Raw genomic sequence first — 27,622 nt, 5'->3', positions numbered from 1 at the left:
AGCAGATCAAGATGTAGAACACTTCTAGCATTCTGATAGGCTCCCATTGCCCCCCACCATGTGAATAATCACTGCCTTGTTAACTATTCTGTTAACTATTCTGACTTCTGTCACCGTAGATTTTTTTTTTTGCTTGTTTTTGAGTTTTATGTTAATGGAATTATGTAATACATACTCTTTGGTTTCTGGCTTCTTGTGCTCTACAGTACACTTTTGTAATTCATTCTTGTTTTTCACTGGTTCACAGTTAATATGAATATGTCACAAGTTATTTATTAATGGTGTTCAAGTTGTTTATGGTTTTTGGCCATTATGCATAATGCTGTTACAAACATTTTTTTGCATACCTTTTGGGAGCTATGAGCACTTATTTGTGTTTGATACAAATTTAGAATTGCTGGGTCACAGGGTAGGCTTATTTAGCTTTAGCAGATAATGCCAAATAACTTCCCAAGTGGTTAATGATTTATATTCCCGTCAACAGTGTATAAAGGTCCCAGTTGCTTTGTAACCTCACTAACATGGGTCTTTTTTTTTTTTTTTAACTTTAGGTTTTTTTTGGTGAGTGAGTAGCTGTATTGTGTTATTTCATTTCGCATTTCTTGATAGCGCCTACATTTGAACACATTTTCACATCACCTCATATCACTTAGATATCCTTTCTGTGAAGTGCACATTTTGGGGTTGGGTAAGTAGGAGTTGCGTGGGTGAGTTGTCTGACTTATTGTCATATTCTAGATTCAAATCTGTTGTTGGAGATGTACACACGTGTGTGTGTGTGTATATGTGACAAATCTTTTCTGTGGCTTGGCATTTCCCTCTCTCCAAAGATCTTTATTAAACAGAAATTCTTAATGGAGTGCAATTAATTAAATTTTTATTTATAATTAGTGATTTCTGTGTTTTTAAGAAATTTTTTTCTAACTTTGAGGTCATGAACATATTTTCCAATAATTAAAATAAATTCTTTCTCTGATCTTTCAAGACAAACCTTTCACATTTAGATGTTTCATCCATCTGGTATTGACTGTTTTGTGTTTTCTGAGGTATAGGTCAAAGTTCACTTTATTCTTTGTGGTTTCTGATTATTGTTTGTTTTAAAGACTACCTTTTTCACATTTAATTGCAAAGAAACTTTTGTCTTAAGTTGGGGCCCCTATGTGTGCTACTTATTAATTTTTAAAAAACAGTTTTCAATGTAGAAGTCTTTTTTAAAAACAATTCTTAAGCTCAGGGGTACACTTGCAGATTTGTTAAATAAGTAAACTTGTGTCATGGGCATTTGTTGTACAGATTATTTCATCGCCCAGGTATTAAGCTCAGTACCCATTAGTTATTTTTTCCTTGATCCTCTCCCTCCTCCCACCCTCCGTCCTCTGATAGGTCCCAGTGTGTGTTGTTTCCTTCTATGTGTCCATGTGTACTCATCATTTAGCTCCCACTTACAAGTGAGAACATGGGGTATTTGGTTTTCTGTTCCTGTGTTAGTTTGCAGAGGATAATGGCCTCCGGCTCCATCCATGTCCCTGCAAAGGACATGATCTCATTTTTTTTTTCTGTGGCTGCATAGCATTCCATGGTGTATATGTACCACATTTAAAAATCTAGTCTACCATTCTGGGCATTTAGGTTGATTCCATGTCTTTGCTATTGTGAATAGTGCTGCAGTGAATATACGTGTGCTTGTGTCTTTATAAGAGAACAATTAATATTCCTTTGGGTATATACCCAAGTAATGGGATTGTTGGGTCAACTGGTGTTTCTGTTTTTGGTCTTTGAGGAAAATATTTTTCAATGTAGATGTCTTGTTCATGTTTCACTAAATTTATGGGTCTGATTTCTCTTTTTTTATCTGTCCCAATCCAATTCTTTTTTTATTTAATTTTTTGAGTCTGATGTTTTTTAGTAAGCTAGTATAGTTTTAGAATTCTATTTTTTATTTTCTTGCTGTGGTAGAAATACAATTGGCTTTAAAAATATTAATCTTTTATTTAAGGAACTTGATTATATTAACTTATTCTAGTGTGTACATAAATTTTTTGAATTCTCTATATATTCATCTTGATCTTCAAATAATGATAGCATTTGTTCTTCCCAATATTTATTCCTTTTATTTCTTTTTCTTCTATTATTGTAATAGAGAAGATCTTTAATAAAATGTTGAATTTAAGTGCTGAAATTGGGCATCATCCTTGTCTGGTTTGTGAATCAGGGGAAAGTGTTCAGCATTTTACTAGTGATTAAGAAGTTTGCTACTATTACTTTTCAAAAACATGATTACTCTTTTTCCTTCTTGTCCTAGTCTGTAGAGACCTTTTATCATTAATAGGAGTTAACTTTTATCAAAAGCTCCATCTGTATATATTTTGATATGATTTTACTATGATATTTGGCTAATATTGATATTATAATTTTCAAATATACCAATATTACAGTACTATAGAAATTCAGTTGGCATTTTAATACATAGTTGGGTTTGATTTGCTGATATTTTGTTTATAATTTTTTTGTTTATGTGCATGAGACAGATTGGCCTTTGTCTGTTTTATAATCTTACATTTTGGAACGGTATTATTTAGCTCATAAGACAATTTGGAAAGTGTTTTTTCTCAATTCTCTGAAAGCATTTGTGTAAGATTGGTGTTATTTCTTTTTAATAATGCCCAGAAGACCTCGCTGGTGAAGCCATATGAACGAGGACCACAAAATCTTTTTGTTTGTTTGTTTAGATCTTCTGAGGAAAATTTTACATACGTTGAAATACCCTAATTGTATATATACAGCTTCTTGAGGTTTTGGAAAATGGATCACCCTTATCAAGATACAGAATATTTCTGTCACCCTAGGAAATTTTCTTCCTTGTTGGTTCCCCATGACTTCCATCAAATGGCAACCACTGTTCTGAGTTTTAACTGTAGATTAATTTTGACTGTTTGAAAATTTCATATAAATGGAATTATACAGTATGTACTCTCTTGTGTCCACTTTTCACTCAGGATAATGTCCAAGACTCATCCTTGCAGTTGCATGTATTAATCGTTTTTATTACTGAGCAGTATACCATTTTATCAATGTTCCACAGTTTATTCATTTTCCTATTGATGAACATCTGTTTCCAATTTTTTGAGTATTAGAAATAAAGCTGATATGAATATTCTCGTACAAGTTTTTATGGAAATATGTTTTTGTTTTCCTTGGGTAAATACCCAGAAGTGGAACTGCTGTGCTAGATAGTAGTTGCATGTTTAAATTTAAAAGAAACTGGCATACTACTTCCAGTTGGATTGTACCATTTTATATTCCTACTTATGCCCTGTTCTTGCCCAATATTTTTTGTTGTTAATCTTAATTTTAGCCATTCTAGTGGGTATGTAGTGGTATTCTGTGGTCTTAATTTTCATTGTTGTTTGCATTTGTGTTATGTATCAGCATAATCCTGGGGTTTTTGTGTGCCTATTAACCATTTTTATATCTTCCTTTGTGAAGTAATATGTTCAAATTTTTTGCTCAGTCTTTAGAAATTGAAATGTTTGTATTTTTGTTGTTGAGCTGTAGGAGTTCTTTGTCAGATGTTTTGGCAATATTTTCTCAGATTGTGTGGTTTGTTCATTTTTTAAAAAAATTATCGTTTAGAGCAGAAGTTTTCAATTTTGAAGGTATAATTTTATCAATTGTTTTCTGTTACAGTTAGTATTTTCTGTGTTCTAAGAAATCCTTGTTTATATTCAGATCACAAAGATATCTATTTTTTTTTTCTATTTTTAGCTACTATATTTAGATTGGTGATCTATCTCAAATTCATGTCTGATGTGAGATCGGCATTTGAGATTAATTTTTTTTTGTATTTGTAGCCAGTTGTTTCAGCACCATTTGTTGAAAAGGCTGTTTTCCTTTTATTAAGTCATTTTAGCACCTTAGTAAAAAGAACATGTGCTCTATTGCTGTCCTCTCTATTCTCTTTATCTCATTGTCTGCCTTTATGCTAATACCACAGTCTTGATTCCTATAGCTTTATACTAATGTTGAGATTGTGTAATGAACTGAGTGTATGGAGTCCTACTTTGTTCTTTTTCAGGATTGTTTTAATTATTTGAAGACTTCTGCATTTTAGAATCAATATATCAATTTTTATAAAAGCCTACTGATGTAATTGAGTATGCACTGAGTACATAGATAAATTTTGGGAGGACCAATATCTTAACAATGTTGAGTCTGTTAGTCTATGAAGCAGGTATTTCTCTTTGCTTTTGAAGGTCTAACTTAATTTTCTCAAGGATGTTTTATTTTTTTATTTTTTTTTAAGATGGAGTCTCGCTCTGTCACCCAGGCTGGAGTGCAGTGGCGCGATCTCGGCTCACTGCAAGCTCCGCCTCCCGGGTTCACGCTATTCTCCTGACTCAACCTCTCCGAGTAGCTGGGACTACAGGCGCCCGCCACCGCGCCCGGCTAATTTTTTTTTGTATTTTTAGTAGAGACGGGGTTTCACTGTGGTCTCGATCTCCTGACCTCGTGATCCGCCCGCCTCGGCCTCCCAAAGTGCTGGGATTACAAGCGTGAGCCACCGCGCCTGGCTAAGGATGTTTTATAGTTTTAATGTATAGGTGTTCTTCATATTTTCTTAAATTTATTCCTAAGTAAGTTTTTTGACTCTGATAAGTGATATCTTTAAAATTTTTACATTCAAACACTATGCTGCTAATGTGTAGATAATGTAGTTGATTTTTGTATCAGACTTCATTTCCTGAGATCCTACTAAAGTCATTTATTCTTTAGTAGTTTTGTTGTTGTTTTGGTCCCTGGTTTCTTAGTTTTTCTGTGTAAGCAGTCCTACTGTCTGATAATAGGATTTTCAGAATAGGGACGCTTCCTTTTTACTTTACAGACTTTCTGTTTCTTTGTCTTGACTTACTGCACTAGCTTGGACCTCTAATACAGTGTTGAAATGGTGTCACAAGGGTGGACATCCTTACCTTATTCCTGAATTGAGGGAGGAAGAATTCAGTGTTTTGCTCTTAAGTATGGTGAAATTATTGTTAGGCAATATTTTGGTAGGTGCCTTTTATCTGATTGAAGATATTGTCTTCTGTTACTATAATAGTTTGCTGAGCATTTAAAAAATATAGTTATTGATGGGTGCTGAATTCTATCATATGCTTTTTCTGTATCTATTGAAATCATTATATGGATTTTTTCTTTTAGTTAGTTGACATAGTGGATTACTTTGATTAATTTTTTAATAGACTTTATATTTTAGAGCAGTTTTAAGTTCACAGCAAAATTGAGCAGAAAATACAGAGTTCCCATATACCTCCTGTTCCCACACTTACCCAGCCTTCATCTCCCAAAACACTGAACCAGAATGGTACATTTGTTACAATCCAGGAAACTACACTGACATATTATTATTACCCAAAGTCTGTAGTTTACCTTGGGGTTCACTCTTGATGTTGTACGTTCAGTGGGTTTTGACAAATGTATGTTATGTATCTGCCATTGTAGTATCAAACAGAGTAGTTTCCACTGCCCTAGAAATCTTCTGCGCTCTGTTTGTTTATTCATTTCTCCCTCACCACTGACCCCTGGCCACAAAATCTCCATACTTTTGCCTTTTCAAGAATAGTTAGAATGATACAGTATGTAGCCTGTTCAGATTGGCTTTTCTCAGTAATATGAATTTATGGTTCCTCTATGTCTTTAAATGGCTTGATAGCTCTTTTCTTTTTAGTGCTGAATAATATTACATTGTCTAGATACACTGTGTGCATTGAACATTCATGTACACTTGAAAATAATGTTTTTTTCTACATTTATTGTTGTGTTTTATACATCAGTTAGCTCTAGACAGTTGATGCTGTCATTAAGCTCTTCCATAATTTCCTAATTTTTGTTTAGTTCTGTCAGTGCTGAGAAGAGGGCCGTTAAAGTTTTCAAATATAATTGTGGGTATGTCAGTATTTCCCTGTAGTTTCCTCACTTTTTATTTTATGCATTTTGAAACTTAATTGGTGCATACATGTTCCAATTGTTCATCTTTCTTATACACTGAGCCTTTAATCATGGAATGTTTCCCTTCAAGGTAATACTCATTGTTGTAGTCTGATTTGCCTCAGTATAGCCAGCTTTCTTATGATATTAACCTTTTTCATATAGTTAGGTTTTATATTTTTTACATATTCTGATAATCTGTATTTTAAGTGGACTGTTTAGACTATGGGTCAACAAACTTTTTCTGTAAAGTGACAGTAAATATTTCAGATTTCACAGTTCATAGGTTCTCTGTGGCAACTACTCTTCTCTGTCATTGTGGTGTGAAAAGTAGCCATTGATAGTTTGCAAACAAATGATGGATGTGGTTGTATTCAAATAAAATTTTATTTATAAAAACAGGTAATGGACCAGATTTGACCTTCAGGCCATGGTTTGCTGAAACCTGGTTTAGATGTTTTGTTTGTTTTTTTAATGAGACAGGGTCTTGCCAGTGTAGTGGTGCCATCATAGCTCACTGTAGCCTCAAACTCCTGGGCTCAAGCTATCTTCCTGCTCAACCTCATAAGTAGCTGGGACTGCAGGTGTGCCCCACCATGTCCAGCTAATTAAATTTTTTTTTTTTTAAATAGAGATGGGGGGTCTCACTTTGTTGCCCAGGCTGGTCTTGAACTCCTGGCCTCAAGTGATCCTCCTGCCTAGGCCTCCCAAAGTGTTGGGATTACAGACATGAGCCACTGTATTCTGCTAGAAATAAAACTTTTTTTTTTGAGACAGAGTTTTGCTCTTCTTGCCCAGGCTAGAGTGCAATGGCATGATCTCGGCCCACTGCACCCTCCGCCCCTGGGTTCAAGCAATTCTCCTGCCTTAGCCTCCCGAGTAGTTGGGATTACAGGCATGCACCACCATGCCCGGCTAATTTTGTATTCTTAGTAGAGACAGGGTTTCTCCATGTTGGTCAGGCTGGTCTCTAACTCCGACCTCAGGTGATCCGCCCACCTCGGCCTCCCAAAATGCTGGGATTACAGGCATGAGCCACCGCGCCTGGCCAATAAAACTTTTAATAAATGGTCCTGAGACAACTGGATAACCATTTGGAAAAGTCCATTTGTGGAACAAGTTAAAACTCTTACATATTCCAGGACAAACCACAGATGGATCAAATATTCAAGTGTAAAAAATAAGACAAACACAACCCAAATATCTGACATTAGGCAACTGGTTGAATAAACTATTGGTATAGCGACATAATAGAATACTGTGTAGCTGCAGTCAAGAAAGTTCACTGTACCTATGTAGCGCGATCTCCAGGATATATTGTAAAGTGAATAAAAGATGCAGAATAGTATTTTAGTGTGTCTTGTTTTGTTAAACAGAGGTAGGTAGAAATATTGTTTACACTTGTATTTTTATACAGTAACAATAGGGAGTCGAGGGAATGGGGTAGACAGGAGTGGGAGTGACACTTCTAAGTGGGAACCTTTTTATTTTTGTTCTGATTTTTTTAAAGCATGTAAATGTATTACTCATTTTAAGATACCATGTAATAACTTTTCCAGATTGAGCTGAATTTATGTGCAAGTTCCATGAATCATTTAAGGAAGAAGTAATTCTAAACTTAGATTTCCCTAGATAATGGAAAAAGAAGGACCATTGCCCAAGTCATTTTATGAGGCTAGAATGACCTTGATTCTAAAGCCTGACATGAAGCAACATAGGAAAGAATACATATGATACGCTTTTTTTTTTTTTTTTTTTTTTTGGTGGAGACAGGATCTCATTCTGTCATCCAGGCTGGAGTGCAGTGGCACAATTACGGCTCACTGCAAACTCAACCTCTCGGGCTCAGTTGATCCTCATACCTCAGCTTCCTGAGTAGCTGGTACCACAGGCGTGTCACCACATCTGGCTAATTTTTGTATTTTTTGTAGAGGTGGAGTTTTGCCATGTTGCCCAAGCTGGTCTCACACCTCGGTCTCCCAAAGTGCTGGATTACAGGCATGAGCCACTGTGCCCGGCCTTGTATGATATGCCTCTGTCACAAAAGTCGGGATCATGGTTAACTCCATTGGAAAGATGGGGGTTGTGATCGGGTAGGGCTGTGGGGGGGCAGGGTTCTGTGTTATTGCATGTTCCGTTTCCTGATCTGAGTTTTAGTTATATGTTGTTCACTTTATCATTGTATAAACATAATTTGTTTTGTAGTTGTATGTAGGTATGTTGTAATCAATTATAAATGGTGTAAAATAATTTAAAAAGGTTTAATAATTATGGAACATATGTCTTACAAATTATTTTAAAAATATATACACTAACACTTGATGGAACTTGCATGAGGAAATACAAAAACTTTGAATAGTTTAAGATTAGCACTTTTAATATTCCTATATCATAAATTGATAAGCAGATAAAAAAGACATGGAGGTATTTGTTTTTTTGAAGAGAGAAACTTTTAATGGCACAGTTATTCCAATTCCATGTTAAGATGATTGGTAAAGTAGTGATTTTTAAAAACAGCAAAAGCTGGTTTCTCCCAAATTAGTTTCCCCAAGGGATTAGAGGTCAGTCTGTCATTCAGTCAAATCTATATCCAGTAGGGACCACCCAGTTTTGTTTTAGGCTAGTCTGTTGGGATATATAGTCTGCAACTAGCAGAGTTGCAGCTCTAACAAGTGTTAGAATTTTTCATTCACAGAATCAGCTGAGGTACATAGAAAATAAAGCTTCTATTAAAAGAATTGTGCTACAGAAAGAACAGAGAGGATATATATACAACACAGGAAGACTCAAGCTGATTCAGGGACCCCAGGAGAAAGTGGCTTTCTTCATTTAAAAAGCTACTTACCATCTCTCCTGTTAACTTATTCCAAATCTAGAAAGAAAGTACTTGTCAAGAGATACTGATTATGTATGGGAATTTAAATCCTCCTTGTTAGGAATTCCACTAGCAATTCTTTTGGAAAACCTGAAATCAAACCGTTTAGGTTCTCACAGAGTTTTACTCTCTGGAGATGCTCTGGTTGGGAGGTTGGTTGGAGTAGGAGTTGGAGCAGCAAGCATTGCGTAGAATGCTAGTCTGTGTGAAAGTCCTTATTAGGAAATTTAAAGGGTTCACTTTGCCTTGTCAGCGGTGAAAATCAGTCCTCAAGGAGGCTGAGAGGTAGCCAGGTTTGGAGTTATTTCCTTTGTTAGGGAGGAAATAACTAACCCCCAAAACATAATTCAAATAGTATACACAAAAGTTTGGTTTAGTCCAGTTCTTGAGGCCCTGCAGCACATTAGCCATTGTCTAAACTCTTGAATTATATCTGAACTAAAAGAATAAAAGGACTTCTCACCCATCCCCACTTGCTATATTCAACTTGCCATATTTAAAAAAATACTCAACTCGCCATATTTAAGAAAAAACTTTTGCAGGACTGGCTGGACAGACTACACCATGCTAAAACTTTTTCTAGTACTGATCAGTGTGTGAGATTTCTAACCAGGATTTCTGATTTGATTCCATAGTGGCCTTTTTCTGAGAGAATTCAAAGAAGGCATTGTCACCCTAGTCAGTTTTCTAGGAATTGACAGCCAGCCAGTAGGGGGTGGCAGTCTTCATTCTCCAGACCAGGATGCAGATGGTGTAGGTTCTCCTCATTTCTTTGGTGTCATGTTGGACCCTTCAGACTTTGATTGCTGGAAATCAGCATACACAGAGAAGGCTCCATCTACTGGATCATTCTTGTAGATATCAGCCATGATCTCTACACTTGAAGGTTTACTGTAAAACAGAGGTGTCCAATCTTTTGGCTTCCTTGGGCCACATTGAAAAAAGAGTTGTCTTGGGCCACACATAAAATACACTAACACTAACGATAGCTAATGAGCTAAAAAAAAAGAATCACAGAATCTCATACTGTTTTAAGAAAGTTTACATATTTGTGTTGGGTCATATTCAAAGCCATTCTGGGCCACATGCAGCCTGTGGGCCACAGGTTGGGCAAGCCTGCTGTGATAACCATTGCTGTAGTGCTTGTCATCTTTGTAGGAAGGCGTGTAGCGAGGCTTACAAATTTTGAACTTGGGAATGTCTGTCCACCTCCGTCACATGGGAGCTGAGAGCCATGTTGAAATGGTGCTCACATGGTGGCAGATAGAATAGGGTCTTCAGGCTACATGAGAGTCATAGAGGCTACCTGAGAGAGAACAGGCTTTTTTTGGTTCAGAAATTCTAGGTTTGAGAAGGAAAGCCTCCATACAGTCATCTCCACACTGCACAATAGGTGAGCAGTTTTCAGCAGACATCTCCACATTGGTGTTCTTATTGGTCTAAATGTACACCTGGTCAGAAATGGGTTTTCATGGCCCCAGATGTTCAGGAAGAGCTACATGAACTCTGTTGATGATGTCTTTTTAATTGTTAGACATTTTTGGCCACTGTTCCTGGATCAGCGTTTTTTGGGCAGACCCATTTTCTTAACAAACTGTACTCTCTGAGGCAGCTTGGATCTATCCAGGAAAGTTTCCAATAGTTAATTTGCATAGCTCATGTAGAGTATCAGTTGTTTGCCCTCATGACTGCGTGAGAGCTGTGGCTCGCTGCAACTGACCAGCATCCTGAAAGAGTCTCATACGGCTTTCTATTGAATTCATGTTGTTTTTGCACCATCTGTAAAGTCGAAAAATTGAAAAATCGTCAGTTGAACTATTGTAAGTTGGAGACCATCTGTAGTGGTATAATTAGAACTCTTCTAGAAAGGTAGTAGTCATAGTGCTGAGGAAGGATTGGATAGAGAAGGGGACAAAGGGAGGTGCTAGATTTCTCACTCTCTAGTCTCCATATCTCACCAGTCACCAACTCAGTATTTCTTCAGTTTCTTCCTCTTTTTCTTAGTTAGATCCTCTCACCTCAGTTACTGCTATCATTTTCCAATGTCTTTCCCTGCCTTAAAACCATTCTCCACAGAGCTGCTAGAGTGATCTAGCTCAAACTATCTGCACAGAATGGTTCCCCTGTTATCTGTATTTTTAAGGTTCTAGTTTATTAACATGACATACAGCTTCTCTACTCTTTGGACCCTTCAGCACCATTTCTTGATACTCCCTGTTGTGCTCTTTATGTTCCTAGGAAAGAAAACTGCTTATTGTCCTGTCCATCTTCTCCCCCACACATATTTCCTGCCTCTGTGCCTTGCCTATGCTGTCCTTACTTCCCAAACTATCCCCTGTCCTCAGTCACATCCATTTCAGTCCCCTTTTTCTGGAGTTCACTGTGTAAGACTCAGGTGTCAGCCACTTCATTTAAAAAACTTTTAACATACATATTCACATACTATACACTTTCCTCCTCTACTCTCACTTTGGGGTCAAGGACCTCTCTTCTTTACTTTTTATAGGACCCTGATTTTTACCTCTCCTTTCCCTGTAGTACTGTTATGGTACTGTCTGTGTACTACTGTTTAGGTGTGTTTTGCACAATGGACTGTGAGAATTTGGGAGGTAAGAACTTGTGGGGTCCAAGGGTCCAACCCTTTTTATTGATCCAACCTTTGGCTCTCTGAAAGTTTGCTGAAAAATTAACGTACAAAAGGCAGATTAATAGGAGAAAAGGCATACAAATTTATTTAACGTTTACCCGTGGGAACCTGTATGTTGAAGACCCCAAAATACAGGGGAAATTGCCCATTTTTATACTTAGGTTCATTAAAGTATAGACAGCTGTGTAGAAATGTGATTGGAGAAGAAAAAGGGTATGATCTAATGCTAACAGACTGAGTGGGGAAACCCAGCAAGGCCTGTGTCTAAAGTCTTCTTGGCCTCTCTGTGCAGCATTCCTTCCTACCAGGTATGGGGCAGGACCCTCTCTGGAATGGGGGTGTGATGATCTACAATGAAACAGGTAAAATCTGATAGTTTTTTTGTTGTTGTTGTTTCTTTGTTTGAGACAGAGTCTCGCTGTGTCCCCCAGGCTGGAGTGCAGTGGCGTGGTCTTGGCTCACTGCAACCTCAGCGTCCCGGGTTCAAGCCTTCCTCATGGCTCAGCCTCCCGAGTAGCTGGGACTACAAGTGCCTGCCTAATTTTTTTGTATTTTTAGTAGAGATGGGGTTTCATCAAGTTGGCGAGGCTGGTCTCAAACTCCTAACTTTAAGTGGTCCGCCCTCCTTGGCCTCCCAAAGTGCTGGGATTACAGGCATGAGCCACAGTGCCCAGCCATTTTTTTAAAAGACAGGATCTCATTCTGTCACCCAGGCTGGAGTGCAGTGGTGCAATCACAGCTCACTGCAGTCTTGACCAAGCTCCCATCTCAGCCTCCCAAGTAGCTGGAATCACAGGCATGCACCACTATCCCTGGCTAATTAATTTTTTTTTTTTTTTTTTTGTAGAGAGAGGGTCTTCTTATGTTGCTCTGGCTGGTCTCGAACTCCTGGGCTCAAGTAATCTTCCCTCTGCAGCCTCCCAAAGTGCTGAGATTATAAGCATGAGCCACCATGCCTGGCAATAATTTCTTTGTAGCCAGTTTTTATACCAAAAGGCTGAGGGAAAACTAGAGTAATATTTTTAGGTTTTATGGCTGGCTTTGAGGAAAGGGAGTTCTAGTTTCTATGACCTAGAGAAGAGGGATTCTAGTTTCTATGGCTTACCTTGGGGGAGGGGGGGCGGGGGGGAATGGGACTGAGAGACAGAGCAGGAGAAGGTCAAAGAAAAACTTCTGTGTCTAATGCAGCTGAGTCCTTCATTTTGGAGTATTGTTTTCTGAGCCCAACAAACTTTTTATTCAGCTTTGTGTTCTCAGCAGTTAGCATAATGTATAGTATATAGTAATGTGGTAAAAAAAAAAAAAAAAAAGCAGCCTATTATTTTTCAGTTGAAATAATGAGGGCTTGAACTAGGCCAGTGGTAGTGGGAAGGTAGGGTGGGTAGGAGAAACAGATTCAAAGAAGTCAACTTTGGATGTTAGTGATAAGTTAAAGGTATATAGTTTATAGATGATGAGATTTGCAACTTGAATGAGTTTGGTATACAGATTTTTGACTTCTTAAATTTAAGACATTTGCTGAACATGCTAGAGAGATGACCAGTAGGCAACTAGAAATAAGGGTATAGATAGTAAGAGATAGGGATTTAGGAGTTGCCAGCATATTGGTATTAACTGAGGCTTTGGAATAGATAATATGTCAGGAAGGAGAGGAGATGTAAAAAAGGTGGAGTAGAGATCCTTGGGGAACAATATTTAACAGGTTACAACAAAAGAAAAATTAGGAAAGTATATTAATTGTCAGCAGTGTCCAGTAATGAAGAAAGGGTAAAGCAGATGAGAATTGAGAACAATTTATTTGGAAATTAGACAGTTGTTACTGAACTTTGAGAGAATAATTTCAGTCTAGTAGAGTGAAATAGAAATTAGATTGAAATAGGTGTTTGAAAGAGGTTGAGAAGCAAACAAATGATGAGCAAGTGGAAAAAGCAAGCATGTACTACTCTTTCAAAATGTGCTTTTTGGAGAAATGTGGAAAGGGATGTGGTATCAGTTCCTTGAGGAAAAGGTAAAATGGGGGTGACGTTTTTGTTTATATTTTTGTTCTCGGATGGGGAATGGTCTTGGAAAAGTTTTTCAATTGATATCCAGGAGAAAGGGGGATTGAAAGCAGGAAAGAAATTTTTAATGGAATAAGGACAGGAAGGGAAGAAAGGAGAGGGTCTGGGATCAAGATCTCAAATGATACTGTTAGTGGTAGGGTTTAAAAGGAAACGAGGTATGGAAGAGCAAAAACATTTAGAGTTGGCACGAGGGAATGTAAAAGGTCTGTTATCTATAAAGTAGGCAACCAGGTCATTAATTGCTGATGAAGAGTAGATAGGACAGGAATGGGATAGTTTGTGGTGGCAGGGTGGCACAGGACATTTTGGAAGATTAGTAAAGTTCTGTTGAGAGTGATAGAATTAATGTCAGGACTGCAGGTAGATTTGAGGGTTCAGCTGAGATTGAGCTATGGAAATAAAAAGCAACAATAAAAAGACTTAAAGAATATATATATATTTTCTTGTATATATTATTCCTTACATAATATATATATCCTTATATATAACCTTATTTTATATATATCCATATATGTATGTATACATATGTGTGTGTATATATATGTATATATATGTGTATATATGTATATATGTATATATATGTGTATATATATATAAAACATGACTTTTTTTCATTAAAGAGACTGAAAAAAAAGACAGGGAATTGAAAAATTACTTGTAGTTGCTCATTAGGATATGTAAGGCAGTTAGTTAAGGACAGCCAAATTTGCTCTACTGTCCTGATGCTTGGAAGAATTAAAGAATGGGGTACAGGGCTGGGGAGTTGGTGGCAGCAGATAGCAGTCCAGCAGTCAGTCAAGTCCTGCCTGGTCACAGGTCAGTGCCATTTAAACCTCCAGGATCAAGTCAGAGCACTTGATGCATGACTGATAATATTTGAGATTTAGTGTGAGGTGTCTTTTAAAATTTTTTTTTGCTGTGTTCTTGCTGTATGTGTGTATTGATTAAAATATGTAAAATAAAAGCAACAGGTTGCTGGTAATTAACTCTGTTATTTCAAGACAGAATTGATTTTGTATAGAAAGGTAGTATTGGCTGAATTATGAGCTTTACTGCTTATTCATTCCTGATGAAAATATCTCTGCTGGGCTCACATACCCTGTAGTGTTTATGAACTAGTAGGTTTAGAAATGAAGAGACCCTAGAGAGAGAATCATTTCCTCCAAGATGTTTTATCTTCTACCAGGAATTTGTCAATAGATGATATATAGGCCCAGTGGATAGGCTCACCTCTGCATGAATATTTGATAGGAGCATTTCTATTAATTATGCTCTTTCTTAAAAAAAAAACCATGAAAATAAATGCATCATTTATGTAACTCTTATAAGAAATGCATAAATCGTGGGAAACAGTGAGCAAGATATAATTGAAATTCAGCAGCTCAGTGAGTTACGAACCTTCTCTCTACAACTCAATTGTGTTAGTTACTGCTTAACTTAACGCTGGGTTTTCCTTTTTGCTTTCAGGAAAACCTTTAACTTACGCCCTGGGTGTTGCCTGTCAACAGTTTCCTGGTGGCTCACCGCTTCTGCCTGCTCCAGCCTTGCTCCGGCAGCTTCAAGGCTTCTGGGCTTCAGAGCTTGTTGTGAAAGCTTGCTGCTTTGGCCTGCTACCCCTGCTTCAGGTGTCAAAAGCTTTTAATTAGCCTGCTTCCTCTAATTATATAACTAGGCCCTTACATGTCTGCATAATCCAGTTCTAGGGTCTGAAACAAGAATTACCTTTAGCCATTCATTCTTCTTTAAAAAATCTTTTACTCTGGCTCTCCTGGCATTCATGGGAGAGTAAGAAGTTATATTGCATGATTCACCTTTGATGGTGCTAGTCTTCAGTCTGTAGGGGCAAACTGGTGTGGGCATACTGTATTTTATAGCCAGTGTTTGTTCTGATTGGTTGATGCCCATGCTGTCCCAATTTTAAAGTATTTTGACTGTTGCTACTGAATATATAAATTCTGTCTCCATAGAAAGGATATCTCTGGCTGGTTTAATAAACTCTCTATAGTGTTTTTAGTTTGCTTATTAAAGATAATATTTAGTTCCCTCCCCCATTTTTAATAAATATTTTGAACACAAATTAGTCACTCACAGAACAGTTTTTAAGAACGCAAATACAGTGATTTCTATACATTTTGTAATGATCACCATTAACGTGTCAATAGGTATCAGAATTATAGGTATGATGAATGGGAAGAGCTCTTCAGTACTTATGTAACTATTCAGTACTTAGAGTAGTAAAGTATACTAGCTCTCTTATCAGACAGCCAGGTACATATTCTGGTTCTATTACTTATTAATTTTGTCACTATGAGTAAGTTAATTAACTTCTCCAAACATTAGTTTACTAATTTAAGTGGGGATTGTAGAATCTGCTTTAGATTGGTGTAAGGATTAAATGAGGGGTAATATATGTAATATGCTCAGCCCAGTGCTAGGCACAGAATAAGCTTTTTATAAATAAGAATTATTTTTTGTTATTTTATTATTATTAATCATAAATGGTAGTAGATGATATGTAGGGGAAATTAAAAGGTGAAAAAGACAATAAGTAGTGAGCAGCAACAGATAAAAGATAATAAAGGCCAAGTTGTGAAGTCAGGGCTTCGATGCCTGTTAAGAGAGCAGAATGAGCTGGAATAAGCTGATAGATGTTTAATAAATCACAAAATACACAGTTGTATCTCTTTTGTCATAATACCTAATTTTTGAGTTTTAGTGTCAGTTTAGTTGTATACTTGCAGCTGAGAATATTGATGCCGTAAACTTTGCATGTATATACACCCACATAGATTACCAGTCATTCATCATTAATTCAGCTAATGTTTATTGAGTACCTATAGATTCCCAATTACTAGGTGTGTACTAGTGAACAAATAGGAAAAAACTACCTGCCCTCATTAGCTTATATTGTAGTGAACGAAGCAAACAATGAACAAAATACATAAATAGAATACATAGTTCATGAAATAATGATAACTAATGGGAAAGGGAAGCAAAGAAATGGGTTAGAAAATGTCAAGGGGTAAAGTGGCATTTCATTGAAGGAGTGAGAGAGAAAGCTGTGTGGCTTTGTGGGGCTAGAATATTCCAGGCCTAGGGATCAACAAGTGCAAAGGCTAGTTGGGATTGAGCAAGGTGATCATTATAGCTGGAGCAGAGTGAACCAGGGGGAGAGTAGCATGAGGTCAGGGAAGATGGAGGGCCAGAACATGTTGGCCCTATAAGGCATAGTAAGGATTTTGACTTTTACTTGGAGAGAGATGGGAAACCATTGGACGCTGTGGAACAGAGGAGTGTCATGATCTGAGCTACATTTCAAGAGGATCAACTGTGGCTTCAGTGTTGAGGATAGATTGTGGGATGAGAGGGCAGAAGTAGAGAGGTCAGGTAGGACAATCCAGGCAAGATTTTCTTTTTTTTTTCTTTTTTTTTCTTTTTGAGACGGAGTCTCACTCACTTCAGCCCGGGCTGAAGTGCAGTGGCGCGATCTTGGCTCACTGCAACCTCCATCTCCCGGGTTCAAGCAATTCTCCTGCCTCAGCCTCCCTAGTATCTGGGACTACAGGCGCCCGCCAGCATACCCAGCCAATTTTTGTATTTTTAATAGAGATGGGGTTTCACTGTGTTGGCCAGACTGGTCTCGAACTCCTGACCTCAGGTGATCCACCCACCTCAGCCTCCTGAAGTGCTGGGATTACAGACATGAGCCATGTAATAGTAGCTTGGAATGGGTTGGAACAGAGGAGGTATGGTTAATGAATTCTTGCTATATGCAGGAAGACTAGATTTATAGAACTCCGTGGCAACTGTTTCTGTATTCTACAACCTGTAACTTAAGAATGAACATAAAATACTGTTACAGCATTCTGTAACTGCAATTTGTAACTAGTTTGTAGCTTCAAATGATAATATATTCTGTTTAAGAACTGATTTGTATACATTTGTCACTTAGTGATTATTTCTGTAGTGTTTACAGAAATAATTCTTGAATTATTATTACAGGTTTTCTAGCATCATGTTTTTACTATGAAGTCTTTCAAGACATTGCCAGTGTTTTTAAAAATATATCTTTGTTCTATGTTAAACTATAGTCTTGCAGTTCATACTAAATGTACTTTTAATTTTGATCAAGCTAAACAAGAAAGGACATTTTAACAGACTACACTGTTATATGTTAAGCTATGGTTCTTGAAAATACAGGACCTGAGGTTAGAGTTCTAAGAGAATCCTTTTCTTATTGATTTTTAGCTACTGAAATGAATATCAATATGACTTTCAGTGTTAAAGGAGAAAAGCAAGATCAGTTTAGTTTAATTTTATTACTTTGTAAGCCTCATATTCTTTTCTCATCATTTATCAATTCGGTAATTCAAGAATATTTCCTAAACTGACTTTTATTTCACCACACTCACCTTATTCCAGAAAAGATTGTAGGTAGCTCATGAAACTATTATAAGATAGCTTTGAAAATGTTTTCCACCCTGCAGCAGCATGGCATTCCTGCCACACATGTGTAGTCTCATTTTAGCCCTGATCAGTTACACCACAATACTTCGATAATTAGCAGTCATTTCATGACCAGGATGTGATGTGGTATCCCATACTACCTCATTCCATGCTTCAAATTTTATGTGTTTTATATAGAAAATGTAGAAAAGCAAGTAGAAATTGCATCACTTAGAAATACTTGATCTTTTGATAAAGCATAGAAATTTATGATACATATTTTATGTGTGTGTATATATATATATAGAGAGAAAAAAGTCACAGTGTACATACTTTAATAAACTTATTTGTTTAACATTATACTGTGAACTTTCCCTATTAACATTCCTCAGGAATTTTTTCAAGTGTATGAGTAATTTTTCTGTCATACTGTGAGATACCATATAGTCAAATTGATCATTTAGAATATTTAAATTCATTTCAATATTTTACTATTGAAAACCACACTGTGGTGAATATTGTGGCTTAGTTTTTATTTGTATATAGATATATTCAGTTGAGGGTATTTCTATCCATATTTCTATGTAAATATATTTGTCATAAGTCTAAAATTACAGGAAGTTAGAAATTAAAGAGATGAAAGATTTTTTATTTTGGTAGTTAAAGAAACTGAAGAAATTAAGAGTTATATTCTTTGCCACATATTAGAGGTAGAGTTGGCAGTGAAGAGATTGGGCTATAATGTGCTTAGTGCAATGCCTGGCACATAATCATAGCTAACACTTACTGAATGCTTACTAAGTGCCAGACCCTTGAAAAACTTGAAAATATTTTTCACCCTGCAGCAGCATGGCATCCCTGATGACTGCACAGATGTGTAGAATGGGTCTCATTTTGTCCCTGATCAGTTACACCACAATACCTCAATAATTAGTGGTCAATAATCCCAAGTACAAGGATTATACTTGTATTAATTTTTCAAATCTTTACCACAATGATGTAAGTATTGTTACTAACCCCGTGATCATGACAAGGACACTGAAGTATTGAAAGGTTAAGTTTTTTGCCTAGAGTTATACAGCTAAGGACAAAACTAGGATTCAAACCCAAGTAGTCTGGCTTCAGAATCCATGCTATCACCACTCCCCAAAACAGCCACAATAAATGCTAGCTAAGTGTTTGAGTGTTCAATAAATATTAGGCATCATCATTATTCCTACTGCACAGTTGTATATTCCAGAGGTTGTTTTGGTTCCAATATTTTTGGATTTTAGAAAGATAATTTAGTTTGTATACTCTATTTTATGTAACATTCCCATTGGGGTTTGGAGCAGCACTTCATAAACAGATACATTCACGTTTCTTCAATGAAGCATGTTTGTTTTTATACTGAGATTAAAAAGCAAGAATATTAATAGCCTGATGTCACTACATGCTGCCAAATGAGTTATGAAAACCTTTTGTCTTTTAGAATTGCAGATAAGGGATTATGGACCTGTATAAAACTCTTACCGTAGTGCCTGGCATTTAGAACACACTCTTTCTTCTACTAGATTTATACTGGTAGTATTGGGTGGGTACTACTACTACCACTACTGTTATTAGTAGTTATCAGATACATACTTATAGAAAACTGGTGAATTGTAGAGTACTGCTAGTACTTTTCTCCCATTGTGACCTTAGGAGGGGAAGATACCTAAGTTTTGGAGTCTTTCAGCTATTCTTCCCTCAGTCAGAGTAAGAGGGTATAAGTCATAGCGTTCTGTGTGTTTTCCCCGCCCTAAATTTAGTCTTGCATAGCTTAGTACTCCTGTCCCTCTGTCCATGTGCGCTCCCAATTGTGCAGGGTTTGATTTTAGAGTCTTAAGCAGTAGCTCAAGTGGTGTGTTCACCCCTTCAGAGATCTTAGTGAAACAGTGTTTCAAGTTTTTCCTTATTCTTTATTACAGCCCTCTTTATGAGCCCATTGGGAGAACAATTTAATTGTTTGAAATTGAGATACTTCCTTTTCTTTCTCATCCGTTTTAATTGGTGAAAAACTATAATCACAGTCATTATAATCACTTATAACAGTTACCAAGAAATATTTAGTATTTATACACTTACTGTAATTATATGGTCATGTTACTTTTATTGCAGTCTGATCCAGATATAAATTTATTAAATAACCTTGATATGCACATTTGCTATTAAGTTTTTTTTTTTTTTTTTGCACTTGAATTTAAACCTATACTCTGTTTTTGGAAATATCCCATTGAACAGCAGTTTGAAGATCTGCTGTATATAGTTTGACCTCCCTTTCTGCGTATTAGGGTAGCATTTCTCTTCCTCCCCACCCACCCCCCATAACTGGAAACATCCTCGTTCAACCTTTGTTTTCCTCTTTTGTAGGCTAGCCTCTGGCCTATGGCAAATCCAGTGGGCTGGAAGTGGTCTTACAGATTATCTGGTTAAACTGAAGCAGAGAGATAGAAATAGAAATGTAATCAATTTGTTGAGAGTGAGAAAGGGATTTTATTTATTGTATTTGATAGTTTTTGATCTGCAATTGAAATATAAAATACAGAAATAAATGTTCCTTTTTTTCTTTTTGGAAGGGATGTGTAAAGTTTAGTTTTTGTAAAATTGTTAGTTTTAATTGCTCTCTATGCGTATGTATATGTGTGTATGTGGTTTGGGGGTTATGGTATAGTATTAAGAGTATGTGATATGAAAAATAGGATCATTTTTAGTTTATTTCATATTGTTTGATCCTCACAGAACATATTTGTTTTGGCAGCTGGCCTTCCTTGTAACATGGTGTTGGAATTTTGCATGCATTATTTAATAAGCTCTAGTTCTTTCCCGTTGAGCATTTTGTTCAGTTTCTTAGTGATAGTAGATATTGAGTTTGAATTCCAGGGCAGAAAACTTGGAAAGGGGGATATAATGTATAATTACCAACTAATACAGTGTTCACAAATACCAACTAATACAGTGTTCACAAATACAGTTACTAGTTTGGCACATGTTCACTAACTTTTTCATCTGGCAACATTATTTAATTTAGGATCTTAGAATTTGAACTGCATTGACATAATTGATAATTGGTATTTATTTTTTTACAGAGAGGAAAAAGGAAAATGGATGGCTGAAAAAATTATTTGTCATTATTTTAAAATTTGTATTTCCTTTATCTTTTCTAGGTTGCTGTAGTAAAACTAAAAAATGCAGATAAAGTATTTGCCATGAAAATATTGAATAAATGGGAAATGCTGAAAAGAGCTGAGGTAAGAGTCTTATGTACTGGAATATGTAAATATTTTATTTTATTTTATTTTATTTTTTTCTTTTTTATTATACTTTAGGGTTTTAGGGTACATGTGCACAATGTGACAATGTGCAGGTTTGTTACATATGTATCCATGTGCCATGTTGATTTCCTGCACCCATTAACTCGTCCTTTAGCATTAGGTGTATCTCCTAATGCTGTCCCTCCCCCCTCCCCCCACCCCACAACAGTCCCCGGAGTGTGATGTTCCCCTTCCTGTGTCCATGAGTTCTCATTGTTCAATTCCCACCTATGAGTGAGAACATGCAGTGTTTGGTTTTTTGTCCTTGCGATAGTTTACTGAGAATGATGTTTTCCAGTTTCATCCATGTCCCTACAAAGGACACGAACTCATCATTTTTTATGGCTGCATAGTATTCCATGGTGTATATGTGCCACATTTTCTTAATCCAGTCTATTGTTGTTGGACATTTGGGTTGGTTCCAACTCTTTGCTATTGTGAATAGTGCCGCAATAAACATACGTGTGCATGTGTCTTTATAGCAGCATGATTTATAGTCCTTTGGGTATATACCCAGTAATGGGATGGCTGGGTCAAATGGTATTTCTAGTTCGAGATCCCTGAGGAATCGCCACACTGACTTCCACAATGGTTGAACTAGTTTACAGTCCCACCAACAGTGTAAAAGTGTTCCTATTTCTCCACATCCTCTCCAGCACCTGTTGTTTCCTGATTTTTTAATGATGGCCATTCTAACTGGTGTAAGATGGTATCTCACTGTGGTTTTGATTTGCATTTCTCTGATGGCCAGTGATGATGAGCATTTCTTCATGTGTTTTTCGGCTGCATAAATGTCTTCTTTTGAGAAGTGTCTGTTCATGTCCTCTGCCCACTTTTTGATGGGGTTGTTTGTTTTTTTCTTGTAAATTTGTTTGAGTTCATTGTAGATTCTGGATATTAGCCCTTTGTCAGATGAGTAGGTTGCAAAAATTTTCTCCCATTCTGTAGGTTGCCTGTTCACTCTGATGATAGTTTCTTTTGCTGTGCAGAAGCTCTTTAGTTTAATGAGATCCCATTTGTCGATTTTTGCTTTTGTTGCCATTGCTTTTGGTGTTTTAGACATGAAGTCCTTGCCCACGCCTATGTCCTGAATGGTATTGCCTAGGTTTTCTTGTAGGATTTTAATGGTTTTAGGTCTAACATCTAAGTCTTTAATCCATCTTGAATTAATTTTTGTATAAGGTGTAAGGAAGGGATCCAGTTTCAGCTTTCTACATATGGCTAGCCAGTTTTCCCAGCACCATTTATTAAATAGGGAATCCTTTCCCCATTTCTTGTTTTTTTCAGGTTTGTCAAAGATCAGATAGTTGTAGCTATGCGGCATCATTTCTGAGGGCTCTGTTCTGTTCCATTGATCTATGTCTCTGTTGTGGTACCAGTACCATGCTGTTTTGGTTACTGTAGCCTTGTAGTATAGTTTAAAGTCAGGTAGCGTGATGCCTCCAGCTTTGTTCTTTTGGCTTAGGATTGACTTGGCGATGCGGGCTCTTTTTTGGTTCCATATGAACTTTAAAGTAGTTTTTTCCAATTCTGTGAAGAAAGTCATTGGTAGCTTGATGGGGATGGCATTGAATCTATAAATGACCTTGGGCAGTATGGCCATTTTCACGATATTGATTCTTCCAACCCATGAGCATGGAATGTTCTTCCATTTGTTTGTATCCTCTTTTATTTCATTGAGCAGTGGTTTGTAGTTCTCCTTGAAGAGGTCCTTCACATCCCTTGTAAGTTGGATTCCTAGGTATTTTATTCTCTTTGAAGCAATTGTGAATGGGAGTTCGCTCATGATTTGGCTCTCTGTTTGTCTGTTATTGGTGTACAAGAATGCTTGTGATTTTTGTACATTAATTTTGTATCCTGAGACTTTGCTGAAGTTGCTAATCAGCTTAAGGAGATTTTGGGCTGAGACAATGGGGTTTTCTAGATATACAATCATGTCATCTGCAAACAGGGACAATTTGACTTCCTCTTTTCCTAATTGAATACCCTTTATTTCCTTCTCCTGCCTGATTGCTCTGGCCAGAACTTCCAGCACTATGTTGAAAAGGAGCGGTGAGAGAGGGCATCCCTGTCTTGTGCCAGTTTTCAGAGGGAATGCTTCCAGTTTTTGCCCATTCAGTATGATATTGGCTGTGGGTTTGTCATAGATAGCTCTTATTATTTTGAGATACATCCCATCAATACCTAATTTATTGAGAGTTTTTAGCATGAAGAGATGTTGAATTTTGTCAAAGGCCTTTTCTGCATCTATTGAGATAATCATGTGGTTTTTGTCTTTGGTTCTGTTTATATGCTGGATTACATTTATTGATTTGCGTATGTTGAACCAGCCTTGCATCCCAGGGATGAAGCCCACTTGATCATGGTGGATAAGCTTTTTGATGTGCTGCTGGATTCGGTTTGCCAGTATTTTATTGAGGATTTTTGCATCAATGTTCATCAAGGATATTGGTCTGAAATTCTCTTTTTTGGTTATGTCTCTGCCAGGTTTTGGTATCAGGATGATGCTGGCTTCATAAAATGTGTTAGGGAGGATTCCCTCTTTTTCTATCGATTGGAATAGTTTCAGAAGGAATGGTACCAGTTCCTGCTTGTACCTCTGGTAGAATTCAGCTGTGAATCCATCAGGTCCTGGACTCTTTTTGGTTGGTAAGCTATTGATTATTGCCACAATTTCAGAACCTGTTATTGGTCTATTCAGAGATTCAACTTCTTCCTGGTTTAGTCTTGGGAGGGTGTATTTGTCGAGGAATTTATCCATTTCTTCTAGATTTTCTAGTTTATTTGCATAGAGGTGTTTGTAGTATTCTCTGATGGTAGATTGTATTTCTGTGGGATCGGTGGTGATATCCCCTTTTTCGTTTTTTATTGCATCTATTTGATTCTTCTCTCTTTTCTTCTTTATTAGTCTTGCTAGCGGTCCATCAATTTTGTTGATCTTTTCAAAAAACCAGCTCCTGGATTCATTAATTTTTTGAAGGGTTTTTTGTGTCTCTATTTCCTTCAGTTCTGCTCTGATTTTAGTTATTTGTAGCCTTCTGCTAGCTTTTGAATGTGTTTGCTCTTGCTTTTCTAGTTCTTTTAATTGTGATGTTAGGGTGTCAATTTTGGATCTTTCCTGCTTTCTCTTGTGGGCATTTAGTGCTATAAATTTCCCTCTACACACTGCTTTGAATGTGTCCCAGAGATTCTGGTATGTTGTGTCTTTGTTCTCGTTGGTTTCAAAGAACATCTTTATTTCTGCCTTCATTTCATTATGTACCCAATAGTCATTCAGGAGCAGGTTGTTCAGTTTCCATGTAGTTGAGCGGTTTTGAGTGAGTTTCTTAATCCTGAGTTCTAGTTTGATTGCACTGTGGTCTGAGAGGCAGTTTGTTATAATTTCTGTTCTTTTACATTTGCTGAGGAGAGCTTTACTTCCAACTATGTGGTCAATTTTGGAATAGGTGTGGTGTGGTGCTGAAAAAAATGTATATTCTGTTGACTTGGGGTGGAGAGTTCTGTAGATGTCTATTAGGTCCACTTTATGTAGAGCTGAGTTCAATTCCTGGATATCCTTGTTAACTTTCTGTCTCGTTGATCTGTCTAATGCTGACAGTGGGGTGTTAAAATCTCCCATTATTATTGTGTGGGAGTTTAAGTCCCTTTGTAGGTCACTGAGGACTTGCTTTATGAATCTGGGTGCTCCTGTGTTGGGTGCATATATATTTAGGATAGTTAGCTCTTCTTGTTGAATTGATCCCTTTACCATTATGTAATGGCCTTCTTTGTCTCTTTTGATCTTTGTTGGTTTAAAGTCTGTTTTATCAGAGACTAGGATTGCAACCCCTGCCTTTTTTTGTTTTCCAGTTGCTTGATAGATCTTCCTCCATCCCTTTATTTTGAGTCTATGTGTGTCTCTGCACGTGAGATGGGTTTCCTGAATACGGCACACTGATGGGTCCTGACTCCTTATCCAGTTTGCCAGTCTGTGTCTTTTGATTGGAGCATTTAGCCCATTTACATTTAACGTTAATATTGTTATGTGTGAATCTGATCCTGTCATTATGATGTTAGTTGGTTATTTTGCTCCTTAGTTGCTATACTTTCTTCCTAGCCTCGATGGTCTTTACAATTTGGCATGTTTTTGCAGTGGCTGGAACCGGTTGTTCCTTTCCATGTTTAGTGCTTCCTTCAGGAGCTCTTTTAGGGCAGGCCTGGTGGTGACAAAATCACTCAGCGTTTGCTTGTCTGTAAAGTATTTTATTTCTCCTTCACTTATGAAGCTTAGTTTGGCAGGATAGCAAATTCTGGGTTGAAAATTCTTTTCTTTAAGAATGTTGAATATCGGCCCCCACTCTCTTCTGGCTTGTAGAGTTTCTGCTGAGAGATCAGCTGTTAGTCTGATGGGCTTCCCTTTGTGGGTAACCCGACCTTTCTCTCTGGCTGCCCTTAACATTTTTTCCTTCATTTCAACTTTGGTGAATCTGACAATTATGTGTCTTGGAGTTGCCCTTCTCGAGGAGTATCTTTGTGGCGTTCTCTGTATTTCCTGAATCTGAATGCTGGCCTGCCTTGCTAGATTGGGGAAGTTCTCCTGGATAATATCTTGCAGAGTGTTTTCCAACTTGGTTCCATTCTCCCCATCATTTTCAGGTACACCAATCAGACGTAGGTTTGGTCTTTTCACATAGTCCCAAATTTCTTGGAGGCTTTGTTCATTTCTTTTTATTCTTTTTTCTCTAAACTTCCCTTCTCTCTTCATTTCATTCATTTCATCTTCCATCAGTGATACCCTTTCTTCCAGTTGATCGCATCTGCTACTGAGGCTTCTGCAATCTTCGCGTAGTTCTCGAAACTTGGCTTTCAGCTCCATCAGCTCCTTTAAGCCCTTCTCTCCATTGGTTATTCTAGTTATCCATCCTTCTAATTTTTTTTCAAAGTTTTTAACTTCTTTGCTATTGTTTTGAATTTCCTCTCGTAGCTCAGAGTAGTTTGATCGTCTGAAGCCTTCTTCTCTCAACTCATCAAAGTCATCCTCCATCCAGCTTTGTTCCGTTGCTGGTGAGGAACTGCGTTCCTTTGGAGGAGGAGAGGTGCTCTGTTTTTTAGAGTTTCCAGTTTTTCTGCTCTGTTTTTTCCCCATCTTTGTGGTTTTATCTACTTTTTGTCTTTGGTGATGGTGATGTACAGATGGGTTTTTGGTGTTGAAGTCCTTTCTGTTTGTTAGTTTTCCTTCTACCAGACAGGACCCTCAGCTGCAGGTCTGTTGGAGTTTACTAGAGGTCCACTCCAGACCCTGTTTGGCTGGGTGTCAGCAGCGGTGGCTGCAGAACAGCGGATTTTCGTGAGACCACAAATTCAGCTGTCTGATAGTTCGTCTGAAAGTTTTGTCTCAGAGGAGTACCCGGTTGAATGAGGTGTCAGTCTGACCCTACGGGGGGGGTGCCTCCCAGTTAGGCTGCTCAGGGGTGAGGGACCCACTTTAGGAGGCAGTCTGTCTGTTCTCAGATCTCCAGCTGCGTGCTGGGAGAACCACTACTCTCTTCAAAGCTGTCAGTCAGACAGGGGCATTTAAGTCTGTGGAGGTTCTTTGCTGAGTTTTTGTTTGTCTGTGCCCTGCCCCCAGAGGTGGAGCCTACAGAGGCAGGCAGGCCTCCTTGAGCTATGGTGGGCTCCACCCAGTTCGAGCTTCCTGGCTGCTTTGTTTACCTAAGCAAGCCTGGGCAATGGCGGGCGCCCCTCCCCCAGCCTCGCTGCCGCCTTGCAGCTTGATCTCAGACTGCTGTGCTAGCAATCAGCGAGACTCCGTGGGCACAGGACCCTCCGAGCCAGGTGCGGGACACAATCTCCTAGTGTGCCGTTTTCCAGGCCCGTTGGAGAAGCGCAGTATTAGGATGGGACTGACCCGATATTCCAGGTGCCGTCTGTTTCCCCTTTCTTTGACTAGGAAAGGGAACTCCCTGACCCCTTGCGCTTCCCGAGTGAGGCAATGCCTCGCTCTGCTTCGGCTCGCGCACAGTGCGCTTCACCGTCTGTCCTGCACCCACTGTTAGGCACTCCCTAGTGAGATGAAACCGGTACCTCAAGCAGAAATGCAGAAATCACCAGTCTTCTGTGTCGCTGAGGCTGGGAGCTGGAGACCGGAGCTGTTCCTATTCCGTAAATATTTTAGAAATATTTTTCAGGAACTATAAAATTACATAGAGCTCATTAAATATTACTTGGTAACATTTTGTCTATGGTGAAATTTTTTAAGGCATAAGAGACAAATTCAACACAATTGTGATATAAT

At 37.7% G+C, this 27,622-nt stretch overlaps 1 protein-coding gene across 21 annotated transcripts in view; it reads left to right on the top strand.

The window, feature by feature from the left end:
- Nucleotides 1–27,622, top strand: part of CDC42BPA (CDC42 binding protein kinase alpha) — a 320,366-nt gene that overhangs the window by 68,890 nt on the left and 223,854 nt on the right. For 20 of the 21 annotated variants that reach the window (XR_009210848.1, XR_009210849.1, XR_009210847.1 and 17 more), the window contains exon 3: nucleotides 21,202–21,285. Coding sequence is in view for 16 of the 21 variants with exons in the window: in XM_058430788.1 (XP_058286771.1) it covers nucleotides 21,202–21,285 (84 nt within the window). In the remaining 5 variants the exon portion in view is untranslated. Of the gene's footprint in view, nucleotides 1–15,037; nucleotides 15,196–21,201; nucleotides 21,286–27,622 lie in introns of all 21 variants that reach the window. The other variant, XM_058430789.1, reaches the window with a different exon arrangement.

Source organism: Hylobates moloch, unplaced genomic scaffold (genome assembly GCF_009828535.3).
Source record: "Hylobates moloch isolate HMO894 unplaced genomic scaffold, HMol_V3 SCAFFOLD_18, whole genome shotgun sequence".
NCBI classification, from domain to species: Eukaryota; Metazoa; Chordata; class Mammalia; order Primates; family Hylobatidae; genus Hylobates; species Hylobates moloch.
This window is presented reverse-complemented; position numbering and strand designations above follow the sequence as displayed.